At 34.9% G+C, this 25,905-nt stretch overlaps 2 protein-coding genes across 5 annotated transcripts in view; one reads left to right on the top strand and one right to left on the bottom strand.

The window, feature by feature from the left end:
• The window catches only part of beta-Man (beta-mannosidase), a 41,613-nt gene extending 38,919 nt beyond the window's left edge, over positions 1 to 2,694 (top strand). For all 3 annotated transcript variants that reach the window (XM_072295870.1, XM_072295869.1, XM_072295868.1), the window contains exon 14: positions 733 to 2,694. In XM_072295870.1, coding sequence (XP_072151971.1) covers positions 733 to 960 — 228 coding nt within the window. In that variant the 3' untranslated portion in view covers positions 961 to 2,694. The remainder of the gene's footprint in view (positions 1 to 732) is intronic.
• Positions 1,723 to 24,467, bottom strand: Pi3K92E (phosphatidylinositol 3-kinase 92E). 2 transcript variants are annotated; one of them, XM_019047249.2, is made up of 14 exons: positions 24,211 to 24,467; positions 20,688 to 20,853; positions 19,175 to 19,403; positions 18,320 to 18,552; positions 16,726 to 16,972; positions 15,491 to 15,675; positions 14,868 to 15,092; positions 13,828 to 14,027; positions 13,181 to 13,318; positions 12,024 to 12,299; positions 10,643 to 10,786; positions 9,412 to 9,687; positions 8,260 to 8,917; positions 1,723 to 7,431 (listed from the first exon to the last, which is right to left on the bottom strand). In XM_019047249.2, the coding sequence occupies exons 2-14, from the start codon at positions 20,835 to 20,837 to the stop codon at positions 7,183 to 7,185; spliced, it is 3,210 nt and encodes a 1,069-aa protein (XP_018902794.2). In that variant the 5' UTR covers positions 20,838 to 20,853; positions 24,211 to 24,467; the 3' UTR covers positions 1,723 to 7,182. The 2 variants fall into 2 exon arrangements, with proteins under 2 accessions (XP_018902794.2, XP_072151968.1); XM_072295867.1 differs by lacking the exon at positions 24,211 to 24,467 and adding an exon at positions 23,283 to 24,165.
• Positions 24,468 to 25,905: the final 1,438 nt, after the last annotated feature.

Raw genomic sequence — 25,905 nt, 5'->3', positions numbered from 1 at the left:
CAGGTCTTTTTAAAGTCATGGAATTTCCAGGACTAAGTAAGTAAGTATAGAACCCGAGGTGCACTGAGAAAAATTTTCAAGTATATGATTTCCGGACGAGAATTCTCGCTGAGTGAACCGGAAATGGTTTTAAAGTTACAGGAATCGTTTCTATGAAATTACATTATAGGAATTCCTGGAGATTCTCTGATGACGCGACGAAAATTTTCGCGCAGGAATAATTGCATATTTGAAATTTTTATTGCTCCAACAGAAAATTTTACTTCATGAAAGTAGATAATCGAAACTTCCAGAGAAAACTATAAATAAACTCACATTTTTTTTTTTTTTTTTTTTTTTTTTTTTTTTTTTTTTTTATAAAAAAATATCGAAATTGACTTAGTACTAATTTTAGGCGTTGGCTTAGCTTTTTGAGTCTTTAAAAAGTTAAAAAATTTTAAGAAAGTTCATCTTGATCTCATTTCACAATTCACATATTGAAACACCATGAAATGTTGAATCTCAGAGCCTGGCAGAGGGGCACTTGGCAACCCCTTTCATTCTATGTCCATCTCGCACACTCAGCATATAGTAACATGAAGTCTTAGCTTCAGTAGCGTGTGAATTTCAAAAGTACACGTAGTTTCTCCTTTCCTGTTATTGGAAAGAAGTATGTTTTTAACATACATTTTGGCGCATTAGATTAAATCCTTAAAAACAGATTATGATTTCCTTGTTTCTATCTTGTTCTAGATTCATCACGTTCAGAGTATTGATGTGAAAAAGTTTACTATCCATTTGCAAACTAATAGACTGGCTGCTTTCGTATGGTTGGAGACGACTATCCCTGGTCGATTCAGTGACAATGGTTTTATGATGATTGAGCCCACAATGCAACTTAACTTTACAGCAGATGCTGAAATAGATAGTGAAGATCTGCAGAATAATCTCAGTGTAATGAGATTGAAAGAAGACTACTAAGAAAATAGTTTAGTGGATAGATTGTTAAAGTTTGTGTATATAATATTTTCTTAATTTTGATTGTTCAATTTTGTACTTAAGAAAAGAGAAAGAAGAAAAATTTAGGTATGAAAATCACAAAAAATGAAAGAAAGTCTACAAAACAGTTTATATTGAGCAATTCTTATGAACTCTCGCTCAAGAATCTGAAGTTAGAAAATGAAAATATGGCAATTTTGAACAATCGCTATAAAAAAGTAGGTGACAGTAAGTCAAACAATTTGAGCTGCATCCTTCCTTACACTCCCTTTTTCCTTCTTGCTAATTTCTTAGGAAAGTGACCAGATACAGGGTAACTCATAGTCCACGCTTTCCTTGGGAAGGAATAAAAATCAAGTTAAGGCGAAAAGAAAGGAATCTACAAAAATTAAAAGAAAATTATCAAGATAGCTAGGCACATTTTCATACCTAATCAACTAATACTGCACGAAATTAGGTACATAATAAATAAGTACACTTTCCTACAACGATTTGGCTAAAATTGAATCATGGCAATATTGTACCATATTTCTACAACTGTACAGCTTGTAAACACTGTGTTCACAGATGGCACTTGATATGCTGAGAGTATTTTTGCAGAATCCTTGATATATAAATATTTATGGGATATTGATGGAATACTTAAGTGGCCACACAGCCTATGTTTTAAACATTCCACACTTGAGTGTTCATAGAGTATTTGGAGTGGAAAATGAGCGACAAGCAATAACAAAAAACAATGTATTCTTTCCAATTTTATTTTTATTTTTTACGTTCCTTAAATTAAATATTTTCAATTGGAGTAAAGTATCTTATTTAATTTTAGCTTAAATAAATATACAACAAATAACAAATAACAATGATAAAACAATGAATGTAGAAAGTCTTTTGTTTACCGTGTTTAAAAACCTAAAGAGATGAAACGATGTCTAACTGATCTGAGAGAGGGTTAAGTAAATAAGGTTGGTAATGAGGTGGTAAAGACTAATAACAGAAGAAACATAATATTGTTCCCTTTAGATAACCATTGCATTCTAAATTAAATTTCATGAGGTTGGAGTGTTCTAAAACAAGTTGCCCAAAATTGTTAACGATAGAACACACCATTAAAAGGATGCCAGCAGGATGAATACCTGACTAAATGTTTGATTTTTGATACATATATTGTTGAACTAAAAATTCGTGAAAGAAAGTTAAGGGATACATACTTTCATGATACATGCACTCAGAATGAGTTTCCAACACCTTTTTTATTTTTCAATCAATTTTAAACCTTTGAATTGCAAACTAAAAAAATAGGTATAAATTCTCAAGAATAGGTATCTATGATATGTAAATCATACAGTAGATAGTAGCACTGCTTCTAAGAGGGATTCTGGGTGTCTTGTAGTGGCTTATTTTCTCGGCTGAAGGGTTTTTGCATCGAGATTTTAAGATACACTTGCCGAACATTGGACAACATGGTACCTACTACCCACATTTCCATAAAAAGCCTTGATTGTATCAGAACCTACAACTGTAAGGGCTACTGTCAGGAGTGAGATAATTTTATTGTTACTCACACAAATCAATCTTGCAGTGACAAATCAATTAACACTCATTCAAAATTAGTTCATTGCCAACAGCATTCAAATGGATGAACAGAAATTATTTTGATTGCTTCAATGTAAAAACTAAATAAATTTTACATGAAATACATATATATCTGACCACTAATTTTTTTTTGCTTTCATGATTTGTAATTTGATTTGTTACTAGCAAACTCCAATTTTAGGCAAACCTAGGTTCATCAACAAAATAGGATGAGGCGAACCTTGATGAAATATCAAAGAATACAAAATAAAATATGGTCCCACTTAACTAAATCGACCTGAAACACTAATTTTTTTCTTCACCAAAACTTTGAAGGAAATCAACTGATTTAAATCGAACTCCTATGTCTCCCGCTTTATCTAACATTACTTTTATTATAGTGACTAAATTAATCGATGTGTGTGTATGTGGTCAGTTAAGAAATATCAAACAAGTTAGATTATAGTTTTCTAAGTATCAGAAGACCAGGCAAGAGTACCTTTTGCAGCCTACCTACTGAAATATGTTGAGTCCAGAAAAGATTTTCTGGGTTTGCGTGAAATTAATGTTAAGGTTAACCTAACTTTGCCTGAAAATTGAAACTCGCTGTTAACAGATTCATATAAAAAAGATTTACCAAGACCAAAACCTCAAGTAATATGTGCTAATTTTGTTCCATAATGAACTAGAAATTTCTGTACAAAGTAAGCTTTAGGCATAAGTAAAAATATTAATAAAAATGCAAGTTTCTGTAAGAATTTGCGTGAAAAAGAAGCAAATTCTCATAGATTAGATTGTGGCATGTTTTTAGAAACCTCATTTTAATTGTTTTTTCTAACAAGAATTAGTAGCAATTTAAGACCTTTGAGAATTACTTATTTTGACAACTGAAGTACCCAATATCATACAGGATCTTCTGCAAAGGCATTTAGGGTTCTTTACCAAACAGTGCAGAGTTTATTTTTAAACGGTTTGTAAAAGAGGCCCTAGATAGATATTCAACTGCAAGATTTCTTTTTGTTTTTTCTTTTCAGGAGGGGATTTGAAAAGCTTACATTTTTTATGAAAAAAGGATAAAGAGATAATACATATTACACATTACAAGGCATTACAAAATATTGATTGCCATTAATGATGACAAGAACTAAAAATTAAAGCAAACCACATTTTGGCAGCTCATGAGCTTTTAGCTTAGAATTTTGAAAACATATTTTCAAGATGAGGAGATAGAATTAATGAATAAACTGTAAAAATATTTGAGTCCAGAAAAATTATTGGGGATTTATGAAAGCACACAATGTGAAAATCTAAAAGTAACCTGAGAGGTATAAAAACGGAGCAAACCAAGTTGAACGCACCCCAGACTCTACATCTTGGCCTGCATATAATTAGAATTCAAAATTATTTACCAGGGCATTATCCACAAAAGAGGTAATGCTACAAAGTAAGATGATTGGTGAAAGCAATGGACATTTTGAGGATGAACACATAAAAATCTTTACAGGGGAAACGAGGAAAAGAAAAAAAATAATTTCGATTAAAAAGAGAAGAGTAAAAAATTGATTAGTAAATTATGATACATTGATTGATAAAGCTAATAGTTGAAACATAACATTTGAGAGCACAGAATTATTTTGGAGAAATGTTTTAACAGATTTGTTTATGACAAAATCACACTAAACTTCTGAGTTTACTCTTTAACACTTTACACAAAAGTTTTTTAAATAATTTGAAATTGAAATAGTTGCTAATGGAATCAACGTTTCACTAAAGATTGCCTAAATATAAGATTGGCACGAAATTTTCTTTCACAAGCTATAAATTCTTATATTTCTCAAGACATCAGGCCCTATTATCATGGCGTAAATACTGAATAACCAACATTAAAAGCAGTTACAGAATGAAAATAATTTTGAAGAGGAGCCTCATTGGAGGCACTGGAAAACATGAAACTGCTATCAAATATACTGAACATGGATTGAATTTTCATGGGATTTGCAAGTGTTACTTAAGGCACTTCCAAATACAGAAAAACTGCACTTGAATTAGAGAGGCAATTTGACAGGATAAAATTCTTAACAACTAATGGTAAAACTTGAAATGAAGATGAACGAAAGTATCTAACAATCAGGTTATCAGGGCTTAAATTATTTGACTGTTTGCATAGATATTATGCTCCCAGAGATGAGATAGACATTGGTCAAATAAAAACTGAACTTGAGAGAACTTCCACAGAGACAGATTAGAATATAATACGTATGCTACTTCATCAAATGCTTACGATTAAAAAGATCAGACTTATTTTTGAATCACAAAGACTAAATTCACACAAACAAGCAATATGCATCATGAAACCGTTCATAATACAATTAAATTTATAATCACAAGTTACATTGTTTTTAGAGTGCACTGTACAAACAAAACACATTATTTAAGATTAAAATTTAATAGCGCACTAATTTGACACATTGACAATTTGTACAGAGCAAAGAGTTTATACTGATTAGACAGTCGATGATAGACAAGTTTTTTCAAATCTTTGATGATTCCAAATTTGCCATGACTTGACACATTAAGTGACAAAATTTGAACAGAAACTGATATAACTTTGTAATTTACTATTTCTGTTGAATGACATACACCCTGGGGATAGTCAACATGAAATAAAGGAGCTTGTCACTAGTTGAATGCAATATATAGGCCAACGATCATTAATAGTCATGATACTTGTGAAAAAATGTTGAGTGTCTTAAAATTGGGTTTTCAGAGCCTGAATATGTTGATGATACAATTCACTGTATTTTTCTCAAGGATGTACCCAAATAACATTTAAAAAAAAGAGTATTGATTTTTCCAGGAAATCTTACTATTTGATGTTTATCTACAAAATTAGATTATTAGAACTCAATGTTTGATACACTCAACGACTTTATTGTGAAAACGAGAGGGCAATTTGACACGGTCAAATTATTGATATTTGTTGGGCCTATTAGCTGCCCGAGACATTTTATAATACAGGAGCTTTTAAAGTATCATTGCCTTAGATGGAGGCATAACTGAAAGTGCACTAACAATAGGTTCAAGAATAATTACTATCTTAAAATTATTAGAAACTTTACATTATTATCACTGAGGTATGGTGTTACACACCAACATAAAATTATCAGTCTATTTTTGAGACAACTTCTTATTCAAAGTCTAGTAAATATACAATATATTTAAACTCTTCAACTTCTTAAATCATGTGCAATCATTTGCCTGCTGATTATTGAATGGATCCTGGAATTGATAGAGACAGAAAACAAAGAGAAAATGGAGCGATCCTATTGGTAAAAGCAGTAATGGACAGAGGAGGTAGGTTAGACTAACTAACAACAACCCTTGAGAGATCTTATAGTCAGTCTATCATTTTCTCCCTTTAGTTCAAGAGCCCGACGATATTTAATGACGAAATTAGAACACACGTTTTGATCGCTTAAATCTGTACTGATAAGGAAAATGGTGTCTGCAACGTATTGGCACACACTACAACAAGGCAGACAATCATTTTCCAAGTCAGTACATGTAATGCTATTGATTTAAGTGGTCAAAATGTACGTCACGAGTTAGTCACTGAGTGTCTTTGGACTCTTAGACTATTTAGTCTGTAACGACTGCCAATTTCAAGCAATAGATTTGCAATATTTTCCCCTTGGCTTCTTTGTCTATCAATTTCATTGATCAGCCCACTATTCTTTAAATCCATTTTTAAATGCATATAACATTACAATTTAAAGTACTACTTATTAAGCGCAATTCAACACCGACTCTTCCTGTTAGATGAAGTCTCTCTACTTCTTCATTGCGGGCTGTAAAATTATCTCTCATATATAAGTAAAAAAGTTAAGTTACCAAGAAATATCAGACATTGTGATAAATTGCAATAAAAATGCAGGAAAAAAATAGCTGAGCAGGGGACAATTGATTGGGGGGGGGGGAGGAGGAGGAGGAGAGTTTAGAAAAATTCATGGAAATATTCACAGGATTCATTTTAATTCAATTCATCATTGAACTTTACCCCTGTTAATAGATTAAATAACTGGGTCAGAATTAAAATCAAGCATTCTTCCTGCCCAACATTGACAGCTCTCTAGATTTTCTATTCTCCGTTATGATTAGGATTATCAGATAAGTGGTGTTGCGAGCTGATTCTTGATTCTTAAAGATTTTGCTCTATTCAAATGTAAAAGGAAATGAATGCACAGAATAACTTATAAAACTGAAAGACCACAGGACATTATCCTGGAGAGAATTACGATAAGTGAATAAATTGCACAGGAATTAATTATGATCAATAGAAGTTCTTTCCAGTACACATGCAATATAAATACATAGCTAAATCTCTGAAAAAAATGTTCACTGAATCTTGAAAACTGATTTCTTTGACTCTTATTTAAGAGTGAATTGTAGATAAGAAGCTAAATGATGCTATGATAGGCATGTTTAATTAAAACTAAAAATAAAAAAAAGTAATATATACAATTAGGTGAGTTTAGATCAAAACTGATGACAAGGTAAACAGGTTAGTAAATCAAACAGGGTATTTGATCAATTAATTAAAATACTTGCGTGGGTTCCTTGCGAAGTTCCAACTTATGGTTTATTATTTTTGGCAAGGTTATGAGAAGCCCAGTTGAGTGAAGTCTTCCAAGAATTACTCAAAGCTTCATCAAATTTACTTCTAAAATGTGTCAATGCTTCATCCTCTGATAGATCCATTTTTAACGTATCTTGAAGATACTGGAGATCTTTTTCACTACTAAGTTCCGGTAAGCCCGTTGAGATCATCATTGCAAAGAGTGACATGAAGAAGCTTCCTTTCCGCCGCAAAATCAAAAAAGCCTAAAAGGTAAAAAAATCACAATCTAGTTAAGAAGATATGAAAAAAATTGTGTATAAATTCTGTTGGGATTTATGCACATGTGAAACAATAAAAAAAATAAATGTGATTTAAAGTCTACGAAGGTAAAAAATAACTAAGTAGGTTGAGCATTGTCAAACAGAGGACATTGATCAAATAGGAGAAAAAAGAGATGTTTGCTGTTTATAAATGTCAGTAAGAAATATTTGAGGAATGAAACTTCAAAATGACCTAAGCTTCCTCACATGTTTTTTAAATTGAGCAACAATTATTTTCAAATAATCGGAATTCACCAGTCTGAGATTAGTTTTCCTAAAATGAAGACAAAAAGGTGAGAAAAAATGTCCAAATAAAAAGTTCACGAGACAAAAGCACTCAGTTGTTTGTGTTTTTTACCATGCATGATCTTGAACTGAGAGGTAAATTGAATTTAATGAAAATTCTGGGAAATATATTTTGAAATTAATTTTGAGAAGTATAATACTCTTCTGATGTAACTGCTCCTGTCCAATTGAGGGTATGCCTTCCATTTCCACATGTCTATCAAAGGAGGCTTACCAATAATATGATTACAAATTTATTTTTAAAAATTGTAAACTGCACTTTACATTGCATTCTCTTGCTTAATTTTGCAATCAGTCATACTTATAGTTGGGCCTTTCATTTGGGTATTAAATTTCAACTGAGTAATAAGATGCTTTTTTTATGTAAAATCTTGATGTTTATAAAATCATTGAACTAAAATCAAATTTGATTAATTTTAAATGATTGTAACATCATCAACCAACCTTAAATATCAAAGATCTTACCTGCTCGCACAGTTTTTGGAAAATCTGGAATTCTTTTGCCTCCTCTTTTGATTTCTGTCCTTTGTTAATGATGTATACAAAATCATGAGTTAAAACAAATGGCACCCGTTCTCTTCTGAAGCCGAATTTTTCTTTAAAATGACCCAAAATGTGACCAAAGTCGATATGGAACAACTGACCATTTGTTCTAATCATAATGTTATCCGAATGCCGATCGGCTATTCCAAGCACATACGTTGCAACACAGTATCCAGCGCACGAGTACATAAATTCTTCTGTTGCTTTATTGAGAGCAGCCTCTGTTGGGTTGTAATCTTTCAACCATGCTAGCAAAGATCCTTTGCGGAATGCTGAGGTGGCTGTGAACATTCCCTTTTCCTTCTGAATATTTGCAATAGTCTCTGCATTTAGAACAACTTGAATGAGACCAAGGCGTTGATCCAATGAAATACAATGATAAGGGGTCATCCGCAAGTCTAGACCTTCTTCTTTCCACATTTTGTCCATTATCCTGAACATTTGAAGCGTTAACATGTCTTGACGGAGGTCATCTCCACTTTTGAAAATAATGTGAATATCATCACCATGAACATCCGAATTATCAAACACAAGCCAGAGTGGACGCATTTTGCTATCCATCACTTTACATTTTTCTATTCTGAAAACATAAATAAAATCAGAAATTAATATCATGAGTTGCAGATCATCATGAACAAAAGATGTGAGGTACTTTGGTTAGGGTAGGAAGTAATATTTTTCCATTAAAAAAAGGCAAAGTAACACATAGATTCCATAATGTTACTTCCAAATAAACATTCCAGTAGTGATTGGTCCATTAATAAAACAGAAGACTAATAACAAAAGGCCTGGGCCACCTAGTCATCCAGAGGAACATTCAGAAGAAAATCTTGAAAATTATAACGCCTCCTTGGCAATAAAAAAACTGAGTGGCAGTCTTCCACCAAACTAAAGTCCAAATTAGTATCATGTGCGCAACCAAAAGATAGCACAGGTAAAAGAAAAAAAACTAAAAATGAAACTTTCGATACGCATTTAAGGAGTTATACTTTACTATGTCTTAAAGAAGCTGGAGAGAACTAGCGGAAAAGTTAAAGAAAGCTGAGCATGTTAAGGTGGTAATTAGATACTTACTTCAACCTCTTCAATTTTATGCTTGGATCTAAGGGACTGTAGACATCAGAAAATGCTTCAACACAATGTGGCTCTTGTAAATAAGTGACCAAAAACTGCCTAACTTTATCTTTATCCTTATCTCTTTTGGATTTTATGATTTCGGTTATGACTCTAAACTTCTCAATCATGTGTGCTTGTTTATCCAATATTCTCATGTGCTCTGGGGCTCCTCTACAATACGTTTCCAGGATTAAGCCATGTTTGATTGATAAGGCTGGAACTTGCATTTCTGACCTGAAATAAAAAGAAAAATACTTTAAGATAAAATGGTCATGGTAGGGTTCTGGTAGGATAAATTTTATAAGTTCCTAAAATAAGTTAAGATGGTGTTCAAAAAAAATACCTGATGTTAAATTTTGGATTTCCCTTGTGATGTAGGTTACTATCCTAAAACACCTAAAAACAAAATGGTGTAAAGCTCTCTTCGACCCTTTTCCCCCTAGAGCAACTCGTATTTCATGAATCGCCCTTGAGAAAAAAAAAAACACAAAAATATCAACTACAGAAGATATTACATTTTAGGCATGGTAAAATTTGTTTCAGATCCGTTCCATGAGTTGAAATTGAGGCTTTTTAAAGTTATGAGATAAGGATTCAGACATATGCTGCTAAATTGATTCCACAGAATGAGATGAAAAAACTTGATTTAGAGCATGGACTCTAAAGTTACTTCCCAATTTGAGGAGGCTTAATAATTATTTCATAACCTTTTGGGTCAAAAAGTTACATTTCATTCACCTTCAGTGGTTGACAGAGAATTTTTTTCACACATATTTTCGTTTTAAATTTTCTTGTAAGGTTGATTTTTTCTTTTTTTCACATTATGGCTTCTGCTTCAAAATTTCTTGCAAGATCAATTTTTCGAGTATTTTCCTCAAAGAGAGCTGTTTACATGCTACCTATCTATTATTATTATTGGATTTTACTTGTTCTTTAAAATTATCAAGAAGAAACCTACAATGAGGGGCAAGTTCAGCATTTGTTCAATCTGATACACATACTCCTAACATGGGAACTCTTTGATCAGTCCCAAACGCATTTGGTATTTTGACAGACAGCATACATTTACATGAATACCTATTAGTTGTGCTTGTGAACGAGAGATGTATTTGCTTCAATCCTCGTAAGTATAGAGACTTTTCATGTAAATCTGTCCAAATAAAAGAAAGAAAATCAAATAAAAGCAAACCTTAAATGCCAGAAAAAGAAGTGCCCTATTCTTTGATTTCCCAGAGCTCTTGTTAACAAGAATTCCACAAGATCATTGTGTAAAAATGCCTCATGTTTGGTCGCTTGAATTAGCTGAATGAGGAACAAATCCAAATCATCATCACTGGAAAATAAGGAAACACTATCAATTAACATGAACACAAAGATACAAAAAGAAATTTTGGCAAATGTTTTGGAGGGATCTGACAACATACTGATTCTATGTTATAAAGTTTTCAAGTTGCTGAAGTTTTCTTTAAACCATTTTTTCAGTTGTTGGAAACATTTATCCATAGAGACAATGGGTGTTACCCTTTTAAAAATCTATTTGGCTCATTTACAATGGATTTGACTTAAAATTCAAAGGATTTTTTTCTTTTTTAAATTTTCAGGGGGAAGGTGTGTCCTAGGTTAATCATTCATGCAGAATTTTTTTGGTTCCAATTACGCAGAAGACAGAGCTTCGAAAATTGAAAATGCATTTTTTTCGAGACTTATGAACTCAGCATAAGCAACTTTTAAAAATAAAGCTTCCTATGATAAATAGGTTTTTGATGAAATATAATTTCCATGATTAAGATTGATGTAGATATGATGAACTGTCCCATAAGGCCATTCTTGAAATACAACACGGACAAAAAAGTTGCTGAGGTAACATACTGGATGTTACTTTAGCAACTTTTTTTTCTGTAAAATTAAGGATGTATCATTGTATCATGTATTGACAATGAAACTGCAAAGATACATGTTTCAATTGCAGTGCCTCACAATCTTTGCTTTAATTTTTTCATCAAGACTTTAAACTTTCATAGAATGATCTTCACACCGACAGCAAAAATCACCAAAATGTTCAAGCAATGACGTTGAGTGTTCCTCTTTTTAGAAAATAAAAACTAACAAGGAATGATAAGGAAATCTGCAACACTGAAAACTGAGAAACGTATTTATGCAGTTTCACCATCGGGGCCTTCGGACGTAATGGGCCTTCAGACAAGATATGAATTAAAGCACTTCGTTGTAGGTTTTCTTTTCCTAATTTCGCGATCAAAACAAATAACACAATAAGAAGTATGGAAATCAACTCCTGAATAAGATATCAGTGTCTACAATTAGCACCTATTGAATGGCAAGAATACAAGCCATGCCATCTATATGATCTAACATATGATCTGTGTGGAAAAGATTCATTGATATCTTGTCGATGAGCTAAGCTCCGAACATCCTGCTGCATGAGTCGTTTTCTATGTAAGATTTTGAAGAGAAAACAAGTGATTTATTTTCTAGTTCAGACCTTGTCTAATGGTCCATGGCAAGTACTTAAGCTATCGATCACTCACATAAGATGACAGTGACGTTCTTACCCAAATTTAAACAGGCAACGCACAGCAAAGCTTCTGACCATCTGATCGGCATAAGCATAATCTAAAAGTTCGAGAGAATTTTCAGGAGGCAACAACGGCCATTCTCGGATCAACCTCGTAATTTCTGCTACTTCCTCTGCATTGTTCCACTCGACACAGCCCAAAAGTTTCGGCAAAAGAGTGGGTGCAATAGTCATCATTTCATTTCTAACTCCCCATATATCCTTCCTTTCTTGAACATGCATTTCGTAGAGAGGGTCCCGTTCTTGTATTGATCTGTAAAAGCGCAGAGAAATAGTAGAGGTACAGAGTGATGAAAAATAAGTTTCTTGCGTAGTTTTTATCTAGGAGCAAAAAACGAATGAATAGACAATGACGCGTCCGCATCCTCCCTATCCAGGTACTCCAGTAATCATCAACTGACATATATTTTGTTTAAATTTTGGATGGTACATTCCAGAGTGTGCACTGACTATGAGTTTCCAGAGATAAATCTATAGATCAAAGGACTGAATACAAATGAGTAAGGCATTAAAATGGACAGGGCCAATTTAATGAGAATAATGAGAGAAGGAGATCATGTTTGCAAATGAATGAAGCAAGTTGCTGGCATAAGATGGTCATGATTACCATTGTTCATTTAGTAATAATAGGGTCATCACTACCCATCCTTTTCTAAATTAAAAACAAGCACCATTTTTTCATTTGCGACTTTCCCCAGAAAAAGGAACTTCAGTTAAAAAAAAGGCAAAACTGAGTTACTGATATCAGAAGACACGAGAGTTTTCTACAACATTTTGGGACCATATATGCCTTAACAAGTCAAACCAAACCGGAATTGGGGCAATTTGAAGTTCTTAGTTCACAAAATCTTAGTTTTGAGAAGGAGCTGTACAAAATTTTAATCTGCCATGGACGGTTAGGTCCAAAATTGCCGGATAATAATGCAGATACACCCTGTCCATTAGGACAAAAATCTACTATACCGCTCACAAGTTGCTCTGTAGAACATTAAAGAGAGCTTTCTGTCGAAATATACCGATCTTATTTGTTGACCAACTTGACAAAATGCACTGTAATCAAAATTTGGCTTCTGTGGACAAGGATCTCGTTAGCTATGAACGGTAAGAAGTTGCAATTAATGAATTATCAATTACCTGATCTTGTCAATAACAGCTCTGGGTGGCTGCTCATTGGTAGAATTATCATCCTTGGCTTCTCTTCCACGGTTTTCTAGGGCAAATTCGACTAATTTTTCTACATTCGGGTACATTATGATACTATCACCGTCATACCTGAAAAAAGGGATGAAAAGAACTTAGGAGGTATAAAAACAGTAAAGAAAATACAAAGAAACACAAGATATGAATAAACTTAGATGTTAGGAGTCAAACGAAAACTTTTAAGATGTCATAGTTGAGAAAATTTTGAAAAATTAGAGACAATGAATGGTTTCTTGAAGCAAGAGTGATCACTTCAGGTACCTGACCTTATCACCTGAATACAGAGATTTACCTGATGTAATAACTCAACCACTTTGAGAAATTTTGAGAGAAACCTTGAGAGGGTAAGCTCTGAAAATTTTACAATTAAAATAGAAAAGAATAACCCCATGTTTAAGCTCACACAGACCTCTGAGAATTTAGAAATACAAAAACGGAGGGGATATTAAAAAGGATGTATCATGAAAGATAACTTATCACACATTAACGGTCATTTTGAAATTTGCACATGAATATTTAAGAAACTTAGATATTTGTAGCAAAGAATAAAAAAGCCCTTATACATAGACAGCAATACTTACTTCTGAAAAGATATAGTTAAGGCTGGACAGTGCTCAATATTGGGATTCGAAACAGCGGATCCCAATGGATTTAATGAGTCTTCTGAAAGAGTGTCATCAGCGTAAGGCCAACAAAAAAGAGTCATATCACCATACTTCAACTGATTTTTAAAATCATAGATTGTTGTGTTCACCCAGTAGAGAGGATTAATTAGTACATCCTTTGAACAAAAAATAAAAAGCTAAGATGAAAAAAAAGACAAAGTTATTTAGAAATTTAGAGTGAAATATTTTTAGAGGTACAGTGCTCGGGTGAAGAATATGAGGCTTCTTAAAAAATGTTTCGTATCAGCATTGTCACCTCGCCTCTTCTGAATTCTATACAGACTATGTAAAAAACTTCAAATATCAAGACTATAAAACTTACAGTCAACCCAGAATCTATTCAACTATATTCAGTACTTCTACACTCATACTTACTATACTTCTATACTTACTTTCAGTATATTCTGTACTTCTATTCAGTTCCATTCAACTATGGTAAAAACTTTATATATCAAGACAACAAAACTTACAATCAACCCAGAATCCACTTATCATTATGTATCTGGAGCATTTAGAAATTGACACTAGGGGAGGAAAATAGAAAAACTTTGGAGAGATTTGACAGCAATAGACAAAGCACCAGTGAAGTTCAAATGATGGAATAATAATTTTCACTGCATTATAACATGAATTACCTTTGATGTACTTCGACAAACAAAAGGCCAATGGTGTTTTCACATTTTCATCTTCTGATTTTTGCACTTAATAAAACATGTAATGCTCTAGGAGGTGAGGGTTTAGGAGGTTCTGCCATTTTGTTTTTACATGTTTAAGTATAGAGACAAAGGTGCGTCATAAAAGCGTTGTGAGGGGTGGAGGCAAAAAATCAGAAATTTAGCAAACCACCACTTTCAGAGAGTGTTTTTTCCCATTCTTTACATTAACCTTTGCAGAAACAGGCTTAGATATTGTAAACTGAGTTTGAAAAATAAGACATGGAAGAGAGGAGAATTTACCTGTTTGCTATCACGTAATTTTTTAGCTTTGACTCCTTTTGTCTTTGAGAGTTCATAAACCACTATGCACAGCCGGGCCATTCGAGGGATATTACTGACCGCCACATCAAATTGGATGTCTTTTTCCCATTCAGCACTGCCATCTTTTGCAACCTCTTTTTCAGTGGTTTTTTGTGCCTCGCATAAGGATTTTCCACCATGAAAAATGCCACAGTGAACACCAACCTGAATTAAATAAGAGAATGGAATGAAGAAGGTGAATTCATAATCACGGAGGAGAAAATATAAATAAATTTTCAAATTCAAACGGTGAGATGGATTACATTACTATGGAACACAGTGATTGCATATTCAAGAATATTCAGTGAAATCAAGCCATCATTAACTGTTCGTTATCAAATTCTGTGTTATTTTATCTTTTGTAGCAGGAAAAATTTAGTTTTTTTAAAGCATTTTACAGAATGATCCTAACAGTGCAAGTAAATATGATTGAAGTGTCAAGATGAAACATTCTTTTTAAATAATTCTGGAATTAAAGCCATGAATCATTTGATGATTTTAAGCTCATAACTATTCGGATGAGAGAGAGGAGAGTACAAATAAAAATATTAGAGAGAATTTACCTCTGTGATTTTATTTGCATCACAGTTCATTCGACTAATTGCACAAATCTTGAACCTAAATTTATCATGAATTGATAACGCATAAATGTACTTAGTTTTCTTTCGTAACGTAGTTGTAGAGAAAGAAGTTCTTGTTTTTCTATTGTCCAGTTCATCAGGATTTTCATAGACATTTTCCACATGAACTGAAAAAAAAATCATATCATTTGGTCCATGAGATGAGCCACCAATCTGGGTACAGAATATCATTCTATAAATTGTATACAATCCCCGTAAATGGGTAACTCCTTTTGATGTGACAATTTGGGGTATTTGACTTTATTTCAGTGCTTACACACAAAAAAATATTCAACATGAATATTGGGTGGAAGGATTTTGATAAACCTTTAGTGGCAGAATTCAATTACATTGGTCTGATATTTTCCTCAGTTTTTCTTTTGTTCTATCATCACAAGTTCTAATCATGCACATAAGAGATACATCTTCTAGATCAAAGAATCTGAAATTAATTTGGTCTCTAGAAAAATCTATTGAACAGGTAGTTTCATTTGGTTAAGAAACACTTGACTCTTAGAGTAAGTATCGTCCAGCTTTTCATTTACAGTCCATGTTAAAAAAGTTCATGAACTTTTGGAGTGCAACAGAATATCAGCTCTCTTTGGCTGAGCATTGAAATAAAGTACAATAATTAAGGTGGAGGATATTTCTGTTGGACTATAAGAAAGCGCAAGTGTACTTGGCATGAACTCTAGGCAGGAAGTCTGGAGACAATAGCAAAAGACAGAATGTTCTGACTACTGGGATATATTTTTTTTGTGTCAACTGTGATTGTTCGAATATGGAACTCAAACTGTTTCTTACTTTTGTGACATTTTAACTGGCTGATAAACTTCAAACGAATTAGTCCTCTGGTTAGAATAATACAAAGTTACAATGTTTTTTGCTGCCTCAAATGCAGTAACAATAAATGGTGCCATCAGTGTTTTTTCTAGTAAGAACAAGATTTCACCAAAAATTTTTATAATTTTCGTGTGGTTTATCCGTTCCAAATGATGCCACAGGGCTCTGATTGGGTTTTTTGACATCAAAATATTTAATTATAAAATCCTGATTTTTATTCTATCTTTACAGAAGGGTTATTGGCCGTAAGTATGACTACTACTACTACAACTACTCATTACTGACTAAAATCCAACCAAAAAGAATGTATCATTGCCTTATCAATATATGCTTACCTGGAATTTTGTGCACTGAAATGATGACCAACGACGGTGTTGCATCCTGAGATAGAGCTTCTTGAATATACAGGAATCGTATCAGCGGGTAATCACCAACGAGATATTCCTCACGCCCACAAGCTTTAAGCGCAAATTCAGAAACATGCTCCCCTTTAGAGTTTAATGTGATAGCTTTCTTTTGTAATATCATACTGATTAGAAGTTCGGGAGTAGTTGTATGAGGAACATTAAAAGTAAACATCATCTGTAACATTAATTATTATTCATCAACAAAAAGCCACAATATGGGATAAAATATACAAACCGTTTAGGAACCTAAGAAAAATAAAATGGGAAACAACAATTAAAAAATATTCAAAGGAAACCTGAATAGCCCAAGTTAAAATTATATTTGCCTTTAGAATGAAGCGTTCCTTTTTTTTTTACCTCCCGAAACTCCAAGAAGGAGCATATTTTAGCATTGGGTCTATTCGCACAGGAGATTCAGATAAATTAATAGACTATATAGAAGCAAAATCTTCGTTTGCCATTAGTAACCAGGTTCGTCCTGAAGCAGATATGAGAAAACCTGTCTAAATAAAAAATCTTGCAAACTGTTGTAATTTCTTCTCCGTTGTATGAAAACATTTGTATCTCACTTACACAGGGAGAGAGGGGGGGGGGAGAAGGAGGGAGAGAGAGAGAGAGGAAGTAAAACAATTGTTATATGTAGAACAACTGGGATTATGAATTTCAAAACATTTTGTGAGATTGTGAGTAAAAGATAGATTGGGCTTTCTTACATCTCTCTCTGTAAAAACCTGGTTGCAAAAGACAAAGAAAAAAAGGACTGCAGAGGTGGGAGGAATGAAATTGCATGATAAACACTGATTAAATTGAGAATTGAAGAGTGAATTTCAGACTTCTTATAGGTGCTCATTGTGATTTTATGGCAGGTGTTCATTTAAAAGTCACACAGTTACAGTGTTCGAAACTCACAGGCGCCAACACGCCAAATGCGCCTAAAGAATCCACCATGGCGCCTAAAAAATGAAGGCTCGGCGCCAACTTGGCTCCTAAAAATCCAAATTTTCAAATTAGGTGATTATTTGAAATTTGCAGCACTACAAGTAAAAGCTTTTTCTATTCTTCACGATTTCATTCTTAGTGCTTTTGTCTTCCCCAAGTTACAGCTTCTTACTAGTTCTGTTACTAAAACATCTTGCGTCTAACTTTTCACTAAATGCGCCGTAATATATACGCAAAAAGTCAATTTGGCCCTTAAAAAATCTTCAATGGCGCCTAAAAATCGGGCTTGATGCGCCACATGGCTCCTAAAACTCAAAGGTGAGTTTTGAACACTGCTCAGTTATCTGGATCTCCAGGTTTGACAGACTTATTCTTAAAAGTGGCATCTCTCAGGGGCCTGCGGGCTTGTTCGGAGGGGTTCAACAAATACAAGACACTTTAATAGAAGTTTAAATAGATAATACATACTTCCATAAAATTTAAAAGAATGAATAGTAAAAGAGTTTCAAACAAAATACATACTGGAATTCAACAGAAATAGGGAAATCTTGGTAGACACATAAAATGAAAAGTCTCAACAAACCTCAGTATTGTCGAATTTGATGAGAATAACAAAATTGCCATCCTTTAAGCGGCTGAGTATGTGCCTTGAGAGAGTGGCATCTGCCGCTGTCAAGCGAGGGGGGAATTGATATAATAACCTTTCAAACCAGGATTTATGCTGACGCTTACGGATTTCATCATCTGCCAACTGTTTCATTCGCGATCGAAAAGAATTTACTTCCGGATTTTTTAATGAGTCAAATTCATGCAAACCTGTAAAAATTGAGAAAAAACAGTTAAAATGAAACAAAACAAACTAAGCAGTTAAGGGAAATACTTAGGAGTAAAATTGAAAAGCAAAAATCATGAGAGAAAATGTAGAAAAAGCTGTGGAAACATTTGCAAGCTGACTGTAAGCGTCAGATCCAAAAAAAATATCTGATGGACTTTTTGGAAGAACTGGAAGGAGCTAAGTAATTAGCATTTCTGATACGGAAAGATAAAGAGCATTCAGTAGGTTGGGTGCCTTAAAAAGAGGTGGTGTAAATAGGTCACGAGTGACTCATGTTAGTCAATGAGTAAATGCTAATTTCCTAGTACTGTTTGGTCATTCATCATCTTTTACGCATTATCCTTAACAAAATAGCAGTTGATAGTAATTTGATGGCAAAAATGTTAGAGATAATAAAATGTTTTAGACACTTAAGAAGTACATATAATTAGTTACTTAAAATTATAGGAAGTACTCATATTTCCTAAGGAATATGAAAATCGATAGGATCTTGTAAAAAGATTAAACATGAACTGTTGCTGGCAAGTAACTAAGCGACACTGAAGAAACTATTTGTTTGAATATTTGTGCGCAGCGGCAGACAAAGCGTTAAAGAAGACTTACTTTTGCCAATTAATAAGCTGATCTGTTGGTTTAAGACTATTTCTGCTTTGTCTCCTTTCCTTTCGACTATTTTCAGGACAGAGCTGAACGGCCTAATATCACAGAGACGTTTATTTTCGTCAATAAGTTCTTCTGTCTCAGCCAAAGAATTAATGCAGCAAAATATGTAAGAATTCGCATCATGGAGGAGTCCCAATAGTGGGTATTTTGTCGCTTCATCCCACAAATCCTAGAACAAGGGATACTAGAGATGAATTAACAATGAAAGGCAGAGCAAATGTGACACAAACGCGGAAGACACTAAAATGATCACTATTAAAATGGTTCCAAAATGAAATCCCACATTTTAATGGGATCTCACAAAAGTTACCTGCTTGCGACGATTTCTAGAAAGTTACGTCAGTTTCCTAGCTTTCAAAATTAACACATACATAGAATTTTTGGACTGGACATGGAAAAATTGCAAATTAAGGAAGTAGGAAAAAAGCAAAGAATTACCGAGTTAAAAAAAAAAAAAAAAAAGTAAAGAGAGAAAATATTAAAAATCCATCAACATTTATTATTCAAAATGTTTTAGTCTCATGGATCTAAAAAGAATCATGCAGCATCGCCTACACATCTTTAGATCAAATGATTTACCCCTTGTATTTGTAAAGAGCCCTGCGTTAAAAACTAAGAGATGATACTGCACCAGCTAATATTTATTATTGTTTGATGTGATGATTTTTGCGACCTCCTAGGCTTGATAAGTTTTCAGAATTGGACTTTCCAATGCCACTTACAAAAAATGCAGGGTTGATAAGTGATTTTCCAACAATGCCAGCATTTTAACTCATTTCATACACACATACACACAGAAGAAAAAAGAAGACAATGTTGCAATTGTTGTTAGATGTGTGTCTAAAGAGATAGTCTTTCCTAATTGGCCTGGAAGATGTGACAGACGAAAATAATAGAATTCCTTTGAATGATGATAGAATGTGGTGCAAGGTCAACACACATACAGCAACATGCCAACATTTTCATTAAAAGATAAGTGTAAGAATGCTGAAAATTCACCTTTCAGTCCTACTTTTCTTGTCTATGGCATGAAGAAAGTTTGATTTCAAAAGCTCATTGTGCTCAGAAGGTTGACAATATAATCATGTCAAATAAAAACAGAATTTAGCTGCTGTTGTGTTATACAGTTTCCTGAATAGGGTCCTTTTTGGTCAGACATTTGACACCACCCATTTGATATTTTTTTTTTTTTAAAAAAGCCTGCCAATAAACTAATGTTATTTTACAAGCAAAGCTTATACAGCACTTTAATGATGCTTGAATTTTTAATGGAAGCTTGTTTCTCCAAGTAAAATATATAGAAACACTCAATTCCATTGCCTGGGTATATGTCATGGGTATTATGGAACCTTAAAATATTGTAAAATAGGATAACTTTTTCAAATTTTCTTCAGTTAATTTTGGACGCAATAAACGACAATAAATAAAGAAATGAAAAGAATGAAACTCATACCTCTTTGATTTCATGAAGGGTAATATTTCTGTTGACTTCCAGAGGTATGAATATGCCATTGGGCATGAGGCAGCTGAGCTCAACACTTTGATCTGTTGTATTCCGGAACCAAAAGTCATATTTGTAAGAGCTTTCCACACTGTGGACCATCCTTTTTCTCAATTATCTGTAAAGATGAGGCAGAAGATCAAAATGAACAGTATTGTAGGTGTGCTAAGACTAACTATCCATGCGTGTCTATGATAGGCCAATCACACCTTTTAATAAATGGACTGCTTTTAACAGAAAGGAACACTAGCTATTGCCAAATTTAATTGGGCAATTTAATTTTATACATGAAAACGGTTGTGGGGATTTTTGTGCAAAGTTCGGTGAATTCTCTCCATAGCGCAAAGCGAATTCCTTAAAATTTTCAAAGGAATCCGCACAAACGTTCTCACATAGATAATTAAATTGCCCAGTTTTTGGCAATAGCTGATGTGGCTTGATTCTTTTCTCTTAAATGCGGTCCAAATATAGTAAGTCTACTTTGCAAGGTAAGAAAAGATTTAAATGTTTGTCCATTCTTGACTGACCAACACCAGCGGCCTGATCCTTGAAATTTTGTGATAGTCAGGTAGACATAGATGACATGGGTTAAAAGGCGGGGCGTGATTGGTCGGCTATGTCTTATCGCTGCTTTATCGTGCCTTTGTCAGGTGGAATGAACGACATACTGTCAGGAACTTAAGAGGTGCCTTTAGAGTGTCGTGAGTTCCACCCGACATAGGCACGACCTAGCAGCGATAAGACATAGCCGACCAATCACGCTCCGCCTTTTAACCTATGTCATCTATGTCGACCCGACAAACACAAAATGTCAACAATCAGGCTACAGGAGCGTTTGACTCGTGCTGCCATGCTTAGGAGAAACAGCAAGTGCGCCTCCGAACGTTGCCAAATTTCCTTGGTAAAATCACGAATTTTCAGCATACCTATCTGGATGACAGTTTTTCCTAATTTTTTGGGAGAATTTTTTTTTGCAGTTTGAGTTTTGCAGCCTCTGAAAATTTCTAGGAAAACTGTTTTCAACTTTCTTAAAAAAATGAATATTTTCTGAGAAGAAATTTGGCAACATCCAAAAATTCATACAGCTTTCTTACTAAAGCCCACAGGCTTCCTTGATCAAATGAAATCATCGAATGCAAGATGGCAGAGATGCGTACTGGTTCCACGCAATCAAAAGTTGGTGGGCCGTCGAATATTGATAAATAGAACCCGTGCAGCCTTGCGCATAAACCAGTCCAGTACGCATCTCCACCATCTTGCATTTGATTAGTTCATTTGATCACGAGACACTGGCTGAAGCACGGCAGCATACAAAAGCTATCCTCAAGAGCCTCCGGGGCGATTATTGAAATGATATCGACTGTATGTCGCCGCTTTGTCTTGTCGCACCATCGACTAAGCATATGCTTAGTCGATGGCGCAACACGACAAAGCGGCGACATACAGTCAATAGCATTTCAATAATCGCCCCGCTGCCTGGAAAAGATCCATACTGTTCCCACCGATAGAGACCTACTTGAATGAAAGCGAGTTCTAATACAGCATGTGACCTTCCATGATTTAAAATAATACTTTTATGTCTTTATAATAGTATTGAAAATTACTGAATTGGTCTGGACAATTTTCTAGCCTTAAAAAGAGCCAGATGCTTCATAAAAATTTACTAAGTATAGTTCTCATCTGAGCATCAAAGGACCAAATCATTAATTGCAGTCTGAGGCTGTGAATTAATGACATACGGGTTCTAGTGCCAACAAATCAAATATGGGGGCCAGAAGCACCATCAGTAATGAAAACCATTAGTGAGGCCAGACAGTTTAAGACACTCAGGATGTTTGATATTGTATGTTCTCGTGCACGCAGATATGACTGTAACCTGCAGACCTTCCCTAGGTCTGTGCAGACAGCTTACCAACCAGAAGTATATCGACGGTGTAAGTCGGCAATCACATAACTCGGTTTGCAATGTCGCAGATTTCCTGAGGAACTTCATATTTTAAACAAAAAACTACACAACAGCAATTCTTTAAAACTGCCTTGATTTTGCTCCTCTGTGCAAAGAAAATGATGCAAAAACTTCAAGGAATGATGTCAATTTATTCTCCTTAAAAAGAATAACATAGAGGTGGAGACTTTCACACACCGCAAACGAGTTATGTGATTGCCGACTGACATAGTCGATATAGAGAAGCACTTTCCCAATCATAGGAGGTCCGAACGCATTATGCCACAGAGTGACGGAGCGGCATGGGCTTGCACAGGCTTGGCCGGAGAGCATACAAACATTGTAACCAGTGCATAAGGGAACACTGAGTGTAGTAATATGGAGATTTCAAGGTGAAGGCTGCAAAATTTATGAGTGCCCAAGTAAGAAACGTTCTCCTAACCTTCAGTGGTGTTTGACTTCAAAGTAAAAAATTAGCCATTTAGTTCTGTACAAACATAGTTTTACGAACCATACCAAAATCAACTAGAAAACTATAACAGTGAAACCAACTTCTATCAATATTAGTCAAAAACGCTGCTATAGTTCTTGCAATTACTTACCAGCCACTAATGACTACAAAAACCATGGCCATACCAAAGTAAAAGACCTTTGCCAACCGTCTTAAAGGGTTAAACTTTGAATTCAGTTATGATTAAGGTGATGTTTGCTTGGATCTAAATAATGCAATAGCTCACGATTGTCCAGTACAACGCAGAGAGGGAACAGAGAAACTGAGGTTCCTCCATTAAGGTGGACGTTTAACGCCGTCTTTTAGAAAATGAGACACGGATACGATATAAATACGGGCAGCAAGGATCCCAAATGCAAAATGCTAGATTAAAACATAATAGGGGTTTTCTTTTTTTGATCGGTGGTACCGCCGATCACCAAACTGTGTTCGTTAATTGATCCGTCGGTGCTGACGTCACGACCGGTGGAAGTACGACCGGTGGATTTGGTACCACCGATCAGTGATCGGAGTGATCGGTCATTTCTCCGATCACAGCTCCACCGGTGGACAACCTAACCTTACTTCAGCCAGATCTCAGGCCAAAAACAATCAAACAAACGAGAAATCGTGAGTATTTCGCGCCTCCCGCCGTCGCTGAGTCTGATGATTCTGCTTGGATCGTCATTGTCGCCTATGTATTGAATTATGTAATATTTTTAGTGATATTTTCCCCCGTACTTTATTTGTAGCAAAAAAGGAGTTAATGCTGGTACATTGAGTATATATTTGCACTATTGCAGTATCATTGCGGTAAAGGTTTGATGAGAGGAAGAAATCCATTTGTTTACATCGGTGGAAAGTGTGTTCTTAAACTCCCGACTGATCGCGGGCAATTTCGTACCAAAATGGCGGCCGATGGATTTCCATCGGTGGATTTAGGCAGATCTACCGATCAAAAAAAGAAAACCCCTAATATTAAATGAAAATAACTTGTCAGAAAGATGTAAACAAAGTCATAACAAAGTAATAAAACTAACCTCAATGTTGGAAGTCACAAATACATCTTACAAGACACCCAGGAAAGCATTAAAAAATCAGTAACTGTTCACGAAGGAAAAGTAATTTTGAAGTAAAAGGGGGAAAAAAGTCATTAGCTACGAGTCGGGACATTTACTGAGAAAACAAATGCGGATATCGGATAATCAGCCAATGGTTACCAAAATCCAAATTTTGATGCTCCAGATCATGGAATATTCTTTTCATATAGGTAGCGCTCCGGCGCTCGCCATAAGCGGAACGAGCCTGCTTGCGGAGGGGTATGGAGAGGGTACATGCGCCTGGCTTGGTAAGCAGCGTGTTTTACACCTGGTCTAACTTAACAATCTCCACTGCATACCACTACATGCAGAGTAAGAAAGTCAGTATACAGCTATGAGTATACAGAGGGTTTCTTTGCGGAAACATGTTGCTTTAGGCTACCGGAACAACATAAAAAAAAATTACCGGAATCAGCCGTCCGGCAAGGCCAACATCTTGAAAAAGGGGGCGGGCGAGGAGGCCAAAATACGCCGCCGGCGACCGGTTTTTCGCTTACCAATATCTCAAAAACAATCACTCCCAGGGGAAAATGTCATTACTACCATTAACAAAGAACCATTTATAAAGCGCACAAAATTTCCGATAAGAAACACTACACATTTGTGGCCTCAAATTTATGAGATATCGCGGCAGTTCGATCTTTACGGCTGGGAAAGTCGTATTTTGCTTGACATCGCGCTTTTCCCTTGAAATCTGCAATTATTGTCTAATACACGGCGAGTCTGATGAGAAAAATTGTTCTTACTAAAATGAAAGAGCATAAAATTTCCAATAAAACAGTGCCTTTCATTTTACTAAGGGTACGCCTCTGGATCGCTATGCGGTCCGACCCAATTCCATCAAGTAACATTTCTCAACGGAAAAATTGCTAAATATTGCGATTTTATCGGCGACAAAATCGCCAGGATCATCAGTACATCTGAGCGATTATCCTCGATCTTATCGCTTTTATTGCCCGATAACTTATCGCGAAGTTTCCGAAATGAAAATCGCTATAAATAACGATTTAATCTCGATTTTATCGAACCAAAAATTGTAATGTGTAGCGGTTTAATCGCCGTAGATCGCAATTTTTAATGCGATAATATCTCGATATATTGCCCAAGACCGGATTAAGGGGGTGGCCACATGGGCCGCGGCCCATGGCGGCAAGTCTATAGGGGTCGGCAAATTTTGCAATTTTTTTAAATGTAGGTATAGGTATAAATAAAATCGAAGTTAGAAAAAAAAAATTACAAACGAGAGAAGGCGACGAAATCTCTCATTTCCTGAAAGTAGGAATAGTAATTTCTAATTTTGTCGTATTTCAGTGATACAAGAGACAGCACCTTTAATTAGTCGAGTTAAGAGAGAAACCAAACTCGCAATTTGCCCTGGAACGGCGCGACTTCGACTTAGAGAGAAATGATGACGAGGACTTGAGATGAAAAGAAGAAGCCCTCGGCGCGGCGATCGGCATATGTAACAGTAACACATATTAGAGCCTACAAGGCTGCACGAATACTTCACGCATTGCATCGAACACAGTGCGGTCATTGCGGTCAGCGTGGAACGGATAGCGCCTACAAGAATGCACGAATACTTCACGCATTGCGGCAAACACAGTGCGATCAGCGTAAAACGCATAGCGCCTA

Source organism: Bemisia tabaci, chromosome 2 (assembly GCF_918797505.1).
Source record: "Bemisia tabaci chromosome 2, PGI_BMITA_v3".
Lineage (NCBI taxonomy): Eukaryota > Metazoa > Arthropoda > Insecta > Hemiptera > Aleyrodidae > Bemisia > Bemisia tabaci.
The sequence above is the reverse complement of the archived record's forward strand: the minus strand, read 5'-3'. Positions and strand labels throughout refer to the sequence as shown.